At 43.2% G+C, this 14,913-nt stretch overlaps 1 protein-coding gene across 4 annotated transcripts in view; it reads left to right on the forward strand.

Annotated features, from left to right (window-relative positions):
• The window catches only part of SRGAP2 (SLIT-ROBO Rho GTPase activating protein 2), a 110,933-nt gene that overhangs the window by 82,769 nt on the left and 13,251 nt on the right, over window positions 1-14,913 (forward strand). For all 4 annotated transcript variants that reach the window (XM_080367574.1, XM_080367576.1, XM_080367577.1 and 1 more), the window contains exons 13-19: window positions 1,726-1,756; window positions 3,703-3,763; window positions 5,698-5,775; window positions 7,684-7,818; window positions 9,182-9,287; window positions 10,743-10,967; window positions 14,431-14,510. In XM_080367574.1, the coding sequence (XP_080223700.1) occupies window positions 1,726-1,756; window positions 3,703-3,763; window positions 5,698-5,775; window positions 7,684-7,818; window positions 9,182-9,287; window positions 10,743-10,967; window positions 14,431-14,510 (716 nt within the window). The remainder of the gene's footprint in view (window positions 1-1,725; window positions 1,757-3,702; window positions 3,764-5,697; window positions 5,776-7,683; window positions 7,819-9,181; window positions 9,288-10,742; window positions 10,968-14,430; window positions 14,511-14,913) is intronic.

A 14,913-nucleotide genomic window follows, 5' to 3' on the forward strand; every position in this document is an offset into this window, starting at 1 on the left:
CAGTGCGAGGTGGTGTTGCAGCTTTATATATACGTTTAGTAACCTCTGGTCAGGTGGGTAACGAGTATTTCTTCTGATGCAGTGCCTGCTCCTTGCTTGCTGCTGCTGCAGTTGTGGCAGTACACCTGCTGGCAGGGCTGCCTGTTGCAACAGGTTGGAAACTGATGGGGGTTAAAAATAACCAAGGGAGAGGGAAAGGTTTGTGTGGAGGTCTTGCATTTTTTTTTTTTCTTGCCTCAGTGCATTTAATCCAGATCAGGAAGGGGATGGGCAGGTGTGAGAAACTGTTTAATTTGGCACTGTCACCCAGAGAAGTATTCTTCAAACTCGGATTTTTATAAATACGTTCCTGTTTGTGTATTGGAGGTGGGATGGGTGGCTCTGCAGGGTTTACCCACACAGCCAGTGCATGGGGCTGAGTAACATAAACTGGAAAACACTTGATCCCATTGACGCTCTCTGCGGCACCGTGGAACTGGATTGCAGCAGTATAGAGGCCATGGAGAATAAACTTTTCACTTATAATTAGGACCAATCACAGAACCATAACTAAGCTTCTCCTGATGGGGTTTTTATAAAACATAACAAATCTCCATCTCCAAATTGATGGATTCAGGGGGCTCCGCCGGGCACGAGGAGCTGGAGCAGGGGCTGTGCATCATCCTGCCTTGTTAACAAAAGGAAGGTGATTACCACTGATCTAGAGTCATTACTACTTTTCACATTCCTTACGGCAAAGCATAGCTGACAGGTCCTAATTAGAGCCTGACATCTGTAATAATAAAATATTATTCATCATGAAACAATTTTAAATATCAAAGAATCATTGCTGCTAATAGTTTAAAATAGACCTTATTGTCTGTGACAGCCCATGGAATCTGATTTCTTTTTTTTCATTGGGTGTTTTTGATTTTTATAAAAGGAATTTCCTCTGAATTAACACATTGTACAGTCGTCTTAAAAATCACAGTTCTAATCACCTTATTTATAATTCAGCAGCCATCTGCCCTAGCAGGGAATTGGCTTGCATGATACATTATGGCCTCTACTATTATCTCTCATGCTTCATTTTTACAAGAAACTGTAGGAATTTTAAACCCCACTAATAAATTTTGAGGGAGAAATCCTGGCAAAACGAGGCTCTTTCCTGTTCGTCTACCAACACAAATAAATGAGACCATCACGGTTTATACTGGAAAAGGCTTAGCCCAGCTTGTGTGTGCTGGTGTTTGAGGGCGTTTGTGTTATTTATTTATTTGAAGTCTTATCAGAAACTATAATAAAGACTGCACAATGGCAGCTGTTAACGGCACAGTAGGAACGCGCGTGCTCCCACCTGCTTCTCCTCTCTGTCGAGTGGCTCTTTCAGAGAACAGCTATGTGCAATTTATAACAAACTTCATCTTGAACAAGGAGCCCTATATAACAGGTTTCCATATGGTTGGAATTAAAATGTCAAGGGTAATCTTCTGTCAAAGCAGTGGACTGCCTTGGGTCTATTTCAGGCTTTTGGTGATTTAAAGGCACTTAAAATCTTTCTGAAGTTCCGTGAATTGAATGAGACTAAGTCATTATGATTGACTTGTATATCTGGCTCCTTCCCTCCTCCGAAATATGCATGGTTTGAAATATGGAATGAATGAACTGATAATAATAGAGAATTATCTTGACTTTTCTGTGGTTTTTTTTTCTTCCTGCACCAATGGGTGGTTCTGATCTCATCAGCGGCAGGCGCAGCTCCACCATAAGGAAGCAGGTAATAAACATTTCCTTAAGTAATGGAACAGGGATAAATGCATGTTTGTGTAGGGGAGGATAGATGGAAAATGGGCATTTTTACCCTTCCCTCCCTCAATTACATGGACCTTTTCAGTCTTGTTCAAGTGGAACTGGTGCCTGCTCATTCAGTAACTGAAATCAATAAAACATGGATCCACAGCCTTGGTTCATTTTCTTTGACAAAATTTTAAAATAATTTTGCTCTGTCTTTTGACAGACCTGGAACCAAAAATGCCAAACAGCCTTGAGCCGTCTGGACAGTTATGGTTTATAGGTTTCATGCTGTTTTTTCTTTGTCCTGTTTCCCTTTATTTTCACTGGTATCCCACTGCAAGGCTATTAAACCAGTAACCGCTTGTTGGTTGAGCCTTCTTGTAATAAAGACTTATGAGAGTGACGCTTTGTTTCCCCTGGCTGTGGTGGATAATCCATTACTTTTTAGTACCTGAGGAACTAAAATGTGTTTTGTTGAGACAGGGGAAAATGAAAATAATTCTTGTTGATACTATAAAGGTAAAATTTGGTTTGGAAGTTCATTTGATAAGTCTGTCTTGAGCTGCAGCTTTAGTTTTTAGGATCTCTGTATGTTGGAAATCAAGTAACAGCGCAAGTTGTGGTTTTGCTGTCAAAACCTTTTGTTTTCTGAGCTTAATTGTTGCCCCTTTATTTACGTTCTCAAAATGGTCCTTCCCGGTGCTGAAAATGAACTCTGCGTGTGTCTTGATTGCCATTTTCCCAAGTAGTTTTTGAGGTGTCTCAGAAGCATATTCTGACTCGAGTCTCTGGTTTGGAAACCTAAATTAAAAACTAATCTGTTCGCAAGCACTCAATCCAAATCTCGCAGTAACCTGCATGAAATTGCTTGCATGTGGTTTTAGTGGGCTTTTTTGATTGTGACCTGACAGTTTAAAACATAACTGCTCTGAGAGTTTTTATTTCTGCTGGGAACCCAGAATATGTACTACTTTGAGTTCCTACTGTCAAACTCAAAAATAAGTCTGGGGAGGCTGTAATGCTGTTCGGATGGTTATTAATAAAGCATGTCTCAGGGGCCAGCTGGGCGGCAGAATGGCTTCTGAAGTATCCTTAATTGGTTGGTGCTGTTCTGTGCAACATATAGAAAACTAGTTGTAGCTGGCCATGGCCAATTAGTAGAGAAATTATTGTCACTATATGACCAAGTTATGTGACATTTCAATTAAAAAAAAAAAAAACACCAAAAACATTAAACCTAAACAAGTTAGGCAAGGGTTGAACTGGTTTGCTTCTTATTTTTTTTGAGCAGAGGACTGTCATCTTTTTGAACTGATCGAGATGCGATACTGTAGCATCCTAACAAGTGAGCATTCTGATATAAATTAGAGGCACTGCTGTCTAAGACTACTGTGAAGAGGCTATAGGCATAACAGAAACCTGGAAGTTTTAATCGCATGGTAATTTTAATCACTGGCATCTGACCTTAAGCAAACTGCAGCACTTCTGTTGCTTAGTTGCTGTTCTCCAAAATGGGAGGAAGAACTGCAGACGCTGCAGAAATTCGGTTGTCTGAAAAATAATCTGTGATCCTGTGAAGCAGAGAGTAGGGAAGTGTTAAAGGCTTGTTTCCATACCGAAAGTCTCAATTAAAGTTGTTTAAGCTGGAAACTGGCGATCTAGAAGGTTTTACTGTGGTTGGGCCTTGGGCTGACGACAGAGTTTTCCATGAGTGGGTACTTGTATGGTGCACCTTACTCAGTGGACTGTAACCAAAGGCACTGATGTGCTATTTACTACACACGTCTGGAACGTATGGAAGCAGAATATGGCAGATGAGAGGACAGATTTGATTTCCATTCTCTTTTTTTTTTTAATTACCTTCCCCCTCTTCGCTTCTACCATTACTCTGCATTCTGACTGCTCTTACTTAAATTTCTCTTCGCACAGGATTCCTCGCAAGCTATTCCCCTGGTCGTGGAGAGCTGCATACGATTCATTAGCAGACACGGTGAGTTTATGGAGAAAAGGTGTCCTGTGATTTTCCTCTAAAAAGAACAGTGATGTAGAAGCCTTCTGAAAAATATTCTGTGTAGCTCGGGACACAGTGCTTGTGCAGAGGGATCCTAGAGACTGCAGGATAAAGTCACGCTGATTTTGTGGCTGCATAGTTTGGTATTGCGTGTGTGATCGCTTTTCCAAATAACTGACCTTGCAAATGTTGTTCTTCCGGCACTATCCCTTTGTTTCTTGTATCTTGTATTCTCACCTCCACTCACCTTGCTGTGAGCCCTGAAATGTGGCCTTCGTCAACAGTAATAGTCTTCTTCCTAGAGGAGGAATACTTTTAAAGTATTTGAATGTAGGAGGTCAAGTAGCGAATTAATTGCTTATTCATTGCCACAATGAGATGATTTATACCTGTTTTCAAGGTAAACTTCACAGCCTTGAATGCTGTGAGAGACTTCATACATTTATTTTAATTTGTTTTCATTTTTAATTGATATCATTTGTTAGTAGCATGTGAAACAGCTGTTAATTAACATATGTAGAAAGAGGTTGAATTTATCTTCATTAACCAAGACACAGAGCCAGATAGTAGGTCCCGTTTCATTTTCCTTGTTTAATTACTATTTTAGAAACTATAATCTAGAGTCCCATTTTCATCATCACTTGGAAGAACCAAGTGCTATAATCCTTCATTAAGGCCATACTTGGACGTTTGCTGGAAAAATCGTTGAAACCAAATTGCAAAACAAACCAAATCAGGGCCATCGGGAGATTTTTACTTTTTAGATTTATATTCCTGGGTTAGCTTAGATCTCCAACAGACTCAACTGATTCCTGCATGAGTGTCAGACGATGGCATAAAGGTAAGTTTGGAGTTAGAAGTAATGTGATTTTGTGCAGCAAACCCATGTTTGGCAGAAGAAATCATAAAACTGCCTGCCTGACGCACTTACATTGCAGGGATGAATTTTGTTGGAGGTAGCCTGACTGACATTTCTAATGTTTTGGTGCGTAGGTGTGGGATGAATGTCATTTTCCTTCTTGCTTCTCTGCACTTGGGATTGTTTCTTTGCACTGTTCATAGCTGTGTGTCACAGCCACCAGATACAGCCACGTACCGCAAAGGTTTCGCTGCGTTGTGATAAAAACAGGCGCAGGAATTGAGGGGAAGACGCTACAGATGCATTCAAGAGAGCTTATTAGTTTATAGCCGTTATTACAAATAAAGCAAAGACATTGCAATGTTCCTTGTTTCACAAAATAATAAATAAATAAATTCACAAAATGTGAATGGGAGTTGATTTCCCTACTTGAAGCATATACTTTGTTCATTAGTTGATTTGCAACGGTTGCTGCTCATCTTACATGTACCAGCAAAAGTGTCACGATGGTAGTATATTGGAACATCTCGCCTGCTTGATAATTGGTTTTAATGATGCTGCTAATGCTTGCTTTTTAGCAGGAATGTCTTAAAGACTATCCTAAAACCCTAGATAGCAGGTCGTGCTGGGGTAATTAAATGCTCCCGTTACAATTGGCTGATTTGCTCTGGGCCTTTGCGGTATTGCTCTTGCAAAATAAACTGCTTCCTTGTGTAGTTAGCTGTATTTTACTTCTGGCTGATATACCATGTCTTTATGACTTTCTCTGGGTTGTAAAATCCTTTGGGGATCCTTCAGGGTAAAAGTTAACATGCATGGCTTTTATAACCCAGTTATTCTGTCAGTTTACGAAGAAGGTTTAGAATTTTTTTTCTCCGTGTGCTGAGTTCTGTTTTTACATATTCTATATGTACCTGGACATGTAAGGGAAAGATGGCTTTTAAAATGGCACATTTCTGCTTGTTGTTCATTTCCTTTCTCATATATGCTGTAGCTGATGAAGGTGCCAGTTTATCTTCCCTTATTGTTACCAGTGTCTCTTATTGTCTTACAGGTTTGCAGCATGAAGGAATATTCAGAGTGTCTGGGTCACAAGTTGAAGTGAATGACATAAAAAATGCATTTGAGAGAGGTAAGGAAGATCTGTTCCAGTATCTTGGAAATTATTGCCAACTGTATGAGTTTGTTTAAATATTCTGAAATGGCCTGATTTGAATGCAACTTGCTGTATTTTTTCTGTTGATTTTTGCGTTTCCTAAGCAAGCCTGGCCCAAACGCTTCCCTAGTGCTCATTAACCTTGAATATCCAATTGTTTGGCGTTATGGTTTATATCTTGGAGAGTGTCTGTATAATAAATATTCTGAATTCAATCTTCTCTCATGTCTGATAGTTTATTGATTATTCGTAACACTAAAGGATACAGAGAATATCATTACTGGGTGTAGCTGCCTTTTCCTACCCTCTCCCCCCGGTTCTTCATGAATAGGTTGGCTGCTAGCAGATGAAATTTTACATTTTCTGTGTTCTTTTGAGGCACAGCTTGGCTACGCTTATTCTTAATATCAGCAAGTGAGAGAGTAAATTTCAAGACACTGTTAACTTGACATAGCTTTTAATAGATTTGATTTTCTATGTGAAGAACCATTCCATACAAAGGCAAAGAACGGCTGGGAGCTTCCTGACTCATCAGCTTCTAGCTGGGCTGCTCTCCCTAGCAGAGCAGGTTCAGAAGAGCTTGCTCTTCAGGCGGTCCTTGCAGCCATCTCCGCAGTCTTGCCTGGGTCACTGAAAACAGGGCTTGTGTTAATTCCCTGAATACATCACTCTAAAAGAATATAGCTAGCGTGTTTCTGTGTTTGCTGTTGGAAGAGATGAGCAGTAATTGATAAAGCATAGCAAGTTTCTTTTGCTTGTGGGAGGAGAGAGGTTTAATGAAAAACGTGTGAAACGTGGCATCTAATTTCATCTGTCTTCAACTCCATCTACCTGAGAATTAAAATCCTCAAAGATAGAGGAAGCAGAAATGTGTATCATAGGCCGGAGGTAAAGGCTTGATGTCGGAATCGGACTCCTTTTTTACACAAAGGAAATACCAGTCAGCTTGGGAAAATAGCCAGTTGTTCCAGCATTAACATGCAGAAATAAAAAGGTGACTTTTTTTTTTCTTCATCACACTTGTCTCTATAAAGCATATGATATACAGAACTGACAGAGTCAACAATAACGTCTCTGCAGTTTATTACTTCATCCAGAACCCTTGGTGGCAGTTAATATCAAGCATAATGCTCTGGTTTGTAGTGGCCCATTTATTATCCTGTGTGTTATTAAGGTAATAGGCAAGCTTTGGTAATTTCAGTCACATAATGGATATATATAGCTTCAATTTGAGAATTGCCCCATCATTAAATCTAATTATATCTGATAGGGAGTTTTCCCTAGGGAACAACTCCTTAAGTGGGCATCTTTTCTTTTGTAATACAGACAAACTGTGGCATATTTGCAGTGACAAATTATCTGTCCCAGAAACACCCCACCCCCCGCCAATTCAACATCAGATGTCTGCATCCCGCTGAGCCAAGCGTGCGATGCTCAGTGGTCTCTTGTGTGTCCGCTGAATCCGCCTTTGCTTCAGTTGTGAGCGTGCACAAAGAGCTGCTCCTGGACTCCGGTGATGTTCCCCTGGCTGGTGGATCTGTGAAGTTCACACCCCACCAAAATACCCGGAGCTCGGAGCCTGGAAGTGTTACTGCTGCTCCGGGAGCCCCACCACTGTCCACGGGCATGAGCCAGGCACTCCGGGGTCGGGCTGTAATCTGCGTGACGGAAAGCTGTCCCAGGTCTCCCGGGATTGCTGTCAGAGGCTTCCCTTCTCCCCTGCAATGCACAGGAGAGATCTCTCTACCTCACGCAGTTGGAGTAGGTGGGATTAATTTTGTGCTGCGTAAATCCTTTTATCCAGCTGAGGTGCATCCTTCCAGTCTGATACTTTTCTCCAGTATTCTGATTTTTCTTGCCTGCTTTTTTTTGTTTATCACGAAGGGGAAGATCCATTGGCTGGGGACCAGAATGACCATGACATGGATTCAATAGCAGGAGTTCTGAAGCTTTATTTTCGAGGGTTGGAGCACCCTCTCTTCCCCAAGGATATCTTTCATGATCTGATTGCCTGTGTCAGTAAGTATGTGGAGATCCAAAAAGAAATCGGATTAATTTTTCTAATCTCCCACTTTCCTCTCCTTCCCTCCTGCTTATTCCTGACTCAGAAATGAGCTTTTTGTGGTTACTTTGGGCTTGTGTTGCACTGGTATCCTGGTCTCTATTAGCCAGAGTCTGGGCAGTTACCTGCTCACAGCTATCCTTATTCTGGTAACAATTTTTTTATGAATTAGCTCAGAGATACAAGGAGATAGAAATTAGTACATTTTAAGGACTGTGTCACAGATTTTTCTGAGACAGTGCTTCCTGACAGGATTCTTTTAAGACAGAATAAACCAAAAACCTCCACTTCTGAAAAAACAATCTTTAAGACCTCTCATCAGAAGGCATCAGGAGCGCACTGTCAGAAGCAGGGACTGCCAGCAGGGTTTCTTGCCCTGTGTGTTTTCCCCAGCTTTGATAGATGCACGCTGCCTGTATGTCTGCTGCCATGCTTCTGCGTGCTCTCTTTAGCTGGCGAGGTATCAGGCATGTACCTTGTAGCCTCATAACCGTGAGGGGCCATCTGTTGCCTCCTGTTAAAGAATATCAATCATGAAGGCGGTCACAGTTGTTTTGTTAACGTTTTTGATGGGTTTTAAAGGTGGTTCTGGTAGGCAGAGGGTTGTGGGATTTTTGGATGTGAACAACCTCGTTTTAAATGGCCTGACTATTGCCTTGTCCTTCAGAATCGAAGAATGATTCTGTTGTCCAAGCAGTGAAATGGCCTTTGCAGTGGCAGCCTTTGAAGTAAAGCAGAAGATAACTGTTTCTAAAACGGTTTGTGGTTTTCTTCTCCTGATAAATGCATTCACAGAGTTGAATTCACATTATATGAAAAGTAAAATCTGCTTCCAAATAAGTTCTCCCATCTGAGATGATTTATGCTGCCCACTTATTTCTCAGTAGGCTGCAGCACACAGAGCTTTTTGCCTCACCGTTTAACTATGTTAATTTTGCTTTGAGTGTTATACAATTTCTTTTTTAAACACCCACCTTTCGAAGCTAACTTGAATGAGCTATTGTGCCAGAACTACTGAAACAGATGACATCCAGTGCTCCCACGCTAGGAAGGAATTGCAGTGAAGTTTTCATGTGTTCAGGGACTTTCATTGTCAGCGGCTTCGCCAGCAGGTCCTGCAGCCTTTGCATTCCCATGCCGGCCAGTGCCGGAGGATCTGGAAAATGGGCAGACCCTTCTTTCCCCCTCCTGCTGCTCTGTGGCTGCCACCCTTAAGAGTTTGCGCAGGAACTGTCATGGTATGCTGGCTGCATTTGGACTCAGTGGCAAGTTGAGTGGGTACAGTGGGACGGTGACCCTGGTGCTCTCTCTTCCTTTCAGCAATGGATAATTTACAAGAGAGAGCACTACACATCCGCAAGGTGCTTCTGAACCTGCCGAAGACCACTCTGATCGTAATGAGATACCTCTTTGCATTCCTCAATCAGTGAGTATCCTTGAGAGCACCCTGGCCCTGCTGCAGTACTCGGTATAAACCGCGATGAACGACAGAACCAGCCTTAATGCTGCTGCGTGTGATCTGAGCAGCAGCTCGAGGTACAGATGCTGCAGTAGCTTTGTTTCATCTGCCTTCCTGGGCTTTTCAACCTTGCTGAAATTCATCCCAATGATACGAATACAATCTTAAAGGAGTTCCGGGAATGACAGTGAATAATGTGCTGGTAATCCAAACAAAAAGCGATACGAAAGAGTCAGAAACTGGGTTCCACACCAGCAAGGAGTGCTAGGTACTGAGTTCTGTGAGTGGTAGAGTTGAATGCATTTTTTTTTTTTTTAAACACTCCATCTGGCTGGTTCATTGCATAGCCTGGCAGCAAGGACTCAGTAGCTTCCTGCAGTAACGTGGTCTTGACACCTGAGGTAGCATAAAGGAAAAATGTCCTAACCAGAAGGCTACATATACATTGTCAAAGCCCTTTGAATACCATTTAGGTGAAGGAGAAATAAAACTGTAAGACAATATTTTGACCTGACAAAGACTTGAAGCTTACTGTCTACTTCTGTAAAGCCACAGTTCATCAGCTACTTTTGATTAACATCTTATTCCTTACATTAAAATGAGACAGTGTTAGAATTTGAGGTTTTAGGTGAAGATTTGTATTAAAGTGGAGCAGGACATTTACTAAACCTATCCATATATTCAAGTGGTTATTTCTGTTTGGAAAGCAGAGGGTTTATTTCACAGGTGTCACTGTTGGAGTCAGTGAAATGTGACTTTCCAGTCTCAGTAGCTTTTAATTATTCCAAGTAGTGATCTAGAAAACAGGGAGTTTCAAGGGGAATTGTACTGGAACTTAGTTTTCTGTTGAGTCTTTGATTGGTACCTGAAAGACTTAAATTGTAGGTTTGGGACAAAAATGTAGTGAGCTAAAAATTGTGTTTTAAAAAATTGTACCATATGGAAACTATAAGATTCAGATTGGCTGGGAAATCCTGAAGAAGAGTCCCAAACAAGGCCCACTTGAGAAGCTCCTTGGCCTCAGAGAAAGGATGTAACACTCTGCTTGATCACAGGCACTTAGGCAGAGGGGACCTGATAAAACTCTGGTATTGAGTGCTGGGCTGCAAGTGGGCTATGAAGAAAAATAATACAGAAGAATTAAAGACAAAGATTAATGCCCTCTCCTTGTAAAGTCAGCACCCAATACTTTTCACATAGTCTCAAGCTTTCAGATTCCCTTCGCGATTTCTATTTAATTTCTCTGTAGATGCCATTAGTATCTCATTTTTCACACAGACCCAGAATGTTCACGTCCCAGCTGATCAGCTTTAAACAGCAGAAAGCCCACAGCAAACCTTCCGAGCTCAGCTGTGTGTTCTCCGGCAGATGATGGTGATGGTTTCTGCTGTTAACCCTCCTCCCCACTTCTGTCTCTTGCAGTTTGTCTCAGTTCAGTGAAGAGAACATGATGGATCCCTACAATTTAGCCATCTGCTTTGGGCCAACACTGATGTCTGTGCCTGAAGGTCATGATCAAGTCTCTTGCCAAGCTCATGTCAACGAATTGATCAAAACCATCATCATCCAACATGAGAACATCTTCCCAGGACCAAGGGAGCTGGAAGGTCCAGTCTATAGCAGAGGTGGAAACACAGAGGATTATTGGTATGATACGTACCGCTGAGGAGAAAATGAATGGGTGGATATTTATTTACAGATTAGCATGCTACAGTCATGCGTTCTGCGTTGTCTAATTCTGGATGGAAGCATCTGGCCCAGGCTTTCAGAAATCTGTTTTATGGAAGAGAATGTGGCTCTGGTATCTCTGGAGAGTCATCAACTTAAAAAGTAATAAGCTGGTAGAAAGTAGCTATTCAGTTGTCAAACCTAGCTCACTTATCTTAAAGGGCAAGGTTGTGTAGGGATTTACTTGGGTGTTGTATGGTAGCTGCCAAAATCAGTTTTTTCTTCTTCCCTTTTTTCCCCTCCTGCTTTTGCCTTTTCTTTCTTTTTCTCTTCTGCTTTTGCCTTTTCTTTCTTTCTTTCTTTTTTTTTTTTTTTCTCTTCAGATGCAGGGGTCACTTGCAACTGAACCTGGAAAGCTGTGGCATGGTTTAATTTTCAGGGCAGCACTGGTGGTGGGGGAGGGAAGAGGGAGGAATGCAAAATCACCATTTCCATCCAGCTTAAAGCTCAAGAGGCCTGGCCGCGTGTTCAGTCTGAAAGCCACATCTGGAAGCAATTCAGCCAGAGCGGCTCCTGTCATCTGAGGTGGAAGGTTGGGGAGTGGGGGAAGGAAAGTAGGTGTTTTCTTTCCTACTGGCCAAGCTGATCTCTCCCTCTGAGAATGAGGAATGTTAAATTGTGTCTTGCTTCTCCCCCTGCTCCTTCCCTCCTCCAGTGTCCCAAGAATGCAAATGATTATTTTAATATACTAAAATAAGTAAGTTTTGTAACTGATGTCAGCCTGGTGACAGAGCTAGCCTTGCTTCCCCGGCTTGTTTCAGAGTAGCTTTAACCATCAGCTCACTCCCCGTACGCGCGACGAGGAAAGGCTCCTCCACTCTAGCTGCTGTGTGCAGAAGACTTGCCAGAGCCTCTTTTGGAAATTCTGATAATTTTACCCTTCACTCTTGATGTCTTTAGCTGATGTTATATGTGAAAGAATTGTAGAGGGGGAGAAAAAATAATCTAAGAATATTTATGACCTTAAAGAAACACATTAACTTTGACAAGAGGTTTTGTCCCATAAGGTGAAGGGAATAAAAATGGGACGTGTTCGGTACGAGTGATACTTCACGTGAGCATGTAGGAGGCAGAATGTCCTGGAAGGCAATACCGATTTTCTGAAGGCGTTTGTTTTTTCTTCATTGCCTTTCCTAACCACCATGACCTGAGACCCTGTTAAGCAGAGGAGGGTAGAAGCAAGCAAGGGAGGCTGCCGAAAGCCAGGAAGAAGCATCTGGTTCCCATTCAAGCCTTCTCATAGCCCTGGTATTTAGATAGTTGTTAGGTTTTGCCCATAGGGCTCCTTGCTGCAAAGCGTGCAAGCGGCAGAGTGAACGGCTGTAGGTGTGTGGGGGGCTGTAGGTGTGTGTGGGGCTGTAGGTGTGTGTGGGGCTGTAGGTGTTGCCCGTAGGGCTCCTCGCCGCGAAGCGTGCAAGCGGCAGAGTGAACCCTTGTACTTCAGCTGATTCATCGGGGAGCGGAGCCTGCGATGCTGGCCATCTCCCGGTGCCGCTCCACTGGGCTGAGCCGTCGTGGTGCCGGGGAACTCGCAGACGGTGCTTTGGCGTGGAGGCTGCCCGGGCTCAGCGCCACGGCTCGTGCGCTCTGCGCCTCGTGCCTGCGCTCTCGCTGCGAGCCGGCAGCTGCCGAGGAGCTTTGAAACAGCTTGCCTGGGGCAGGGGAGGGTAGGGCAGGGTTCAGAGTTTATGACAAATCCAGGTCTGTGCTGCAGGCGTCTTTGAAATACTGCCTTTGAGTCAAGCCTGGGACTGTGCTGCGTCTGGCTGGCTGAGACTGCACGAGGACAGCGTGGGGAGGGTCCAGGAGCCCTGCATACGGCAAGTGAAACCAGCGGAATCACAGGGAAGGAGATAGCTTATAGATGCTCGGCTTGCACGGCATTCCGCTGGTGGTACACGCTGCTGGCACTTTCGGGGCCCTTGGGGTGAAACCCAGCAGTCTGGCACTTCCCACTGCAGCATCCCGGGGCTCACGCAGCAGAGAGACTGAGCCTGCAGCAAGGACACGGTTTTTTGGTGGAAAGTGCTGTTGGATAGGAAGAAACACGTGGTCTCTGTGCAGTATTTGGATCTTTAGCGTTGGCTGTATGCGACATTACTTCACAGTCTGTGTGAAACTTTAGCCCTCAATGCTGTGTTCCTCTCGGGACCTCCGTTTGGCTTCAGATTCTTCTGTAAACTTTATTAAGTAGCATAAAGGCGCTTGCAAAGGACGGGAAAGGTTGATTCCTGAGGTACTGACTCAGAAGATGGTAGGGCAGCTTCGTGTCATGCGGATTAAGCATAATGAGACACCAGAATGATTCAAACACTTTACCCCTTCCCCTTTTTTTCTCTCTGTTCAAAGATTATGGGAGGTGGGCGACCAAAGGGAGAGCCCTGCACATCCATGATCACTTACTTTAACCGTTGCAAGGCCAAAGCAAGGGATGAAGTTAGTACTGTGTGGAGAGAATTAAAAATCCCCTTTTAATGAGCTACAGCGTAAGAGTACAGCAAACGCAGTTCTGTCTTTAGCAACAGCGTCTGGTAAGATGAGGAGCGAGCACTTTTTTTTTTCACCTTTTTTTTTTTTTTTTTTTTTTCTCTCCTAAGTCGAGCAGGCAGGGCAGGCAGGCAGTGCTGCCAGCTGGCAGCGGGTCCGGGGAGCTGCTCGGGAGAGGCAATGGATCCTCTTCCAGTTTCCTTTCTGCTCCTGTCCTGAGGGAACTGCTCATGTAGCTTCTTATAAAAACATAACCTTTGGTTGCCACTTGTTGTCTGTTGATGCTTTCAAAGCTTTTCTTCATGGAAAACATAAACGAGAACTCTTGGTGGTTTAGGTGCTCTGTAAATAAAGATTCCAGGTAATTAATCTGGCTATGGGAGCTGTTCAGTGGAATGAATGATAAAAGGGAAGGGGGGAGATGACAAACTCAGACCTGGAAATATCATTATGAATTGAGAAATAATTTCCCCTAGGAAGTAGGAAGTGGCAGCTATCTCATCAGACATCTAATGAGCTAATTAGAGCAATGGAGAATACAGCTGAGGCAATAATTCTGGCATGGTGGAGAGGAGCTAGACCCAACATGCCACTGCTGTCTTGACTTCTCAGCATCTCCAGATGTCCAGGTTCTAAGACCTGGAGTTGGACTTTTTTGTTAGCATACAAGAAGGTTAAAGAAAATGTTTGGTTTGCTTGATCAAATAAGAACTTAGCTTGATTTCTAGACACAGCGACTTCAGTATGTGCAAATACATCCGCAAAGTGTCTGTCACGGCGGAACCTGGGTATTGACTTCCGATATGGATGTTCCTAGTTAAGTTATCTTTGTTGTAAATGAGGAAACTCAACTTCTGCTGATGTAAAGCACCATTTCTGTTTCCTTCTGTTGTAGTGAAAGCCCTCACGGAGAGAGAGCCTCGACGGAAGACTCAGTTCAGGACGTTACGGCTGAACACCACACCAGTGATGATGGTATGCAAAATCTATGAACTTCTTGGTTAACGGCTGCAGCCTGCTTGGGGGGGAGGCAGAGAAGGCCGTGCCTTGCAGTTTAAGTTCAACGTTGGATCCAAAGTGGAGTTTAAATCTGAATAGTCACTTTAAACATCACATACAGCATTTGATGCCAAAAAAAGTAAAAATGTACAGGCTTGACAGGGACCTTTAGAAGTTACCTGACTATTTTTAAAACATCCCTTCTTTTCGGGAGTATCTCATCTTTGCAGCAGGCCTGGGCACACTCCACACTTGCATGACTGAGCTCATCTGTACCCGAGAAGGATCTTAGAGTTGGAAGTCATGGGGGAAGCGTAGAGCCAAAGGCTGGATATGTTTCAGCATGCACTCCCACTCCCCTCCACATGTGCCAGGCATT

Source organism: Falco punctatus (assembly GCF_963210335.1).
Source record: "Falco punctatus genome assembly, chromosome: 17".
Classification (NCBI taxonomy): Eukaryota; Metazoa; Chordata; class Aves; order Falconiformes; family Falconidae; genus Falco; species Falco punctatus.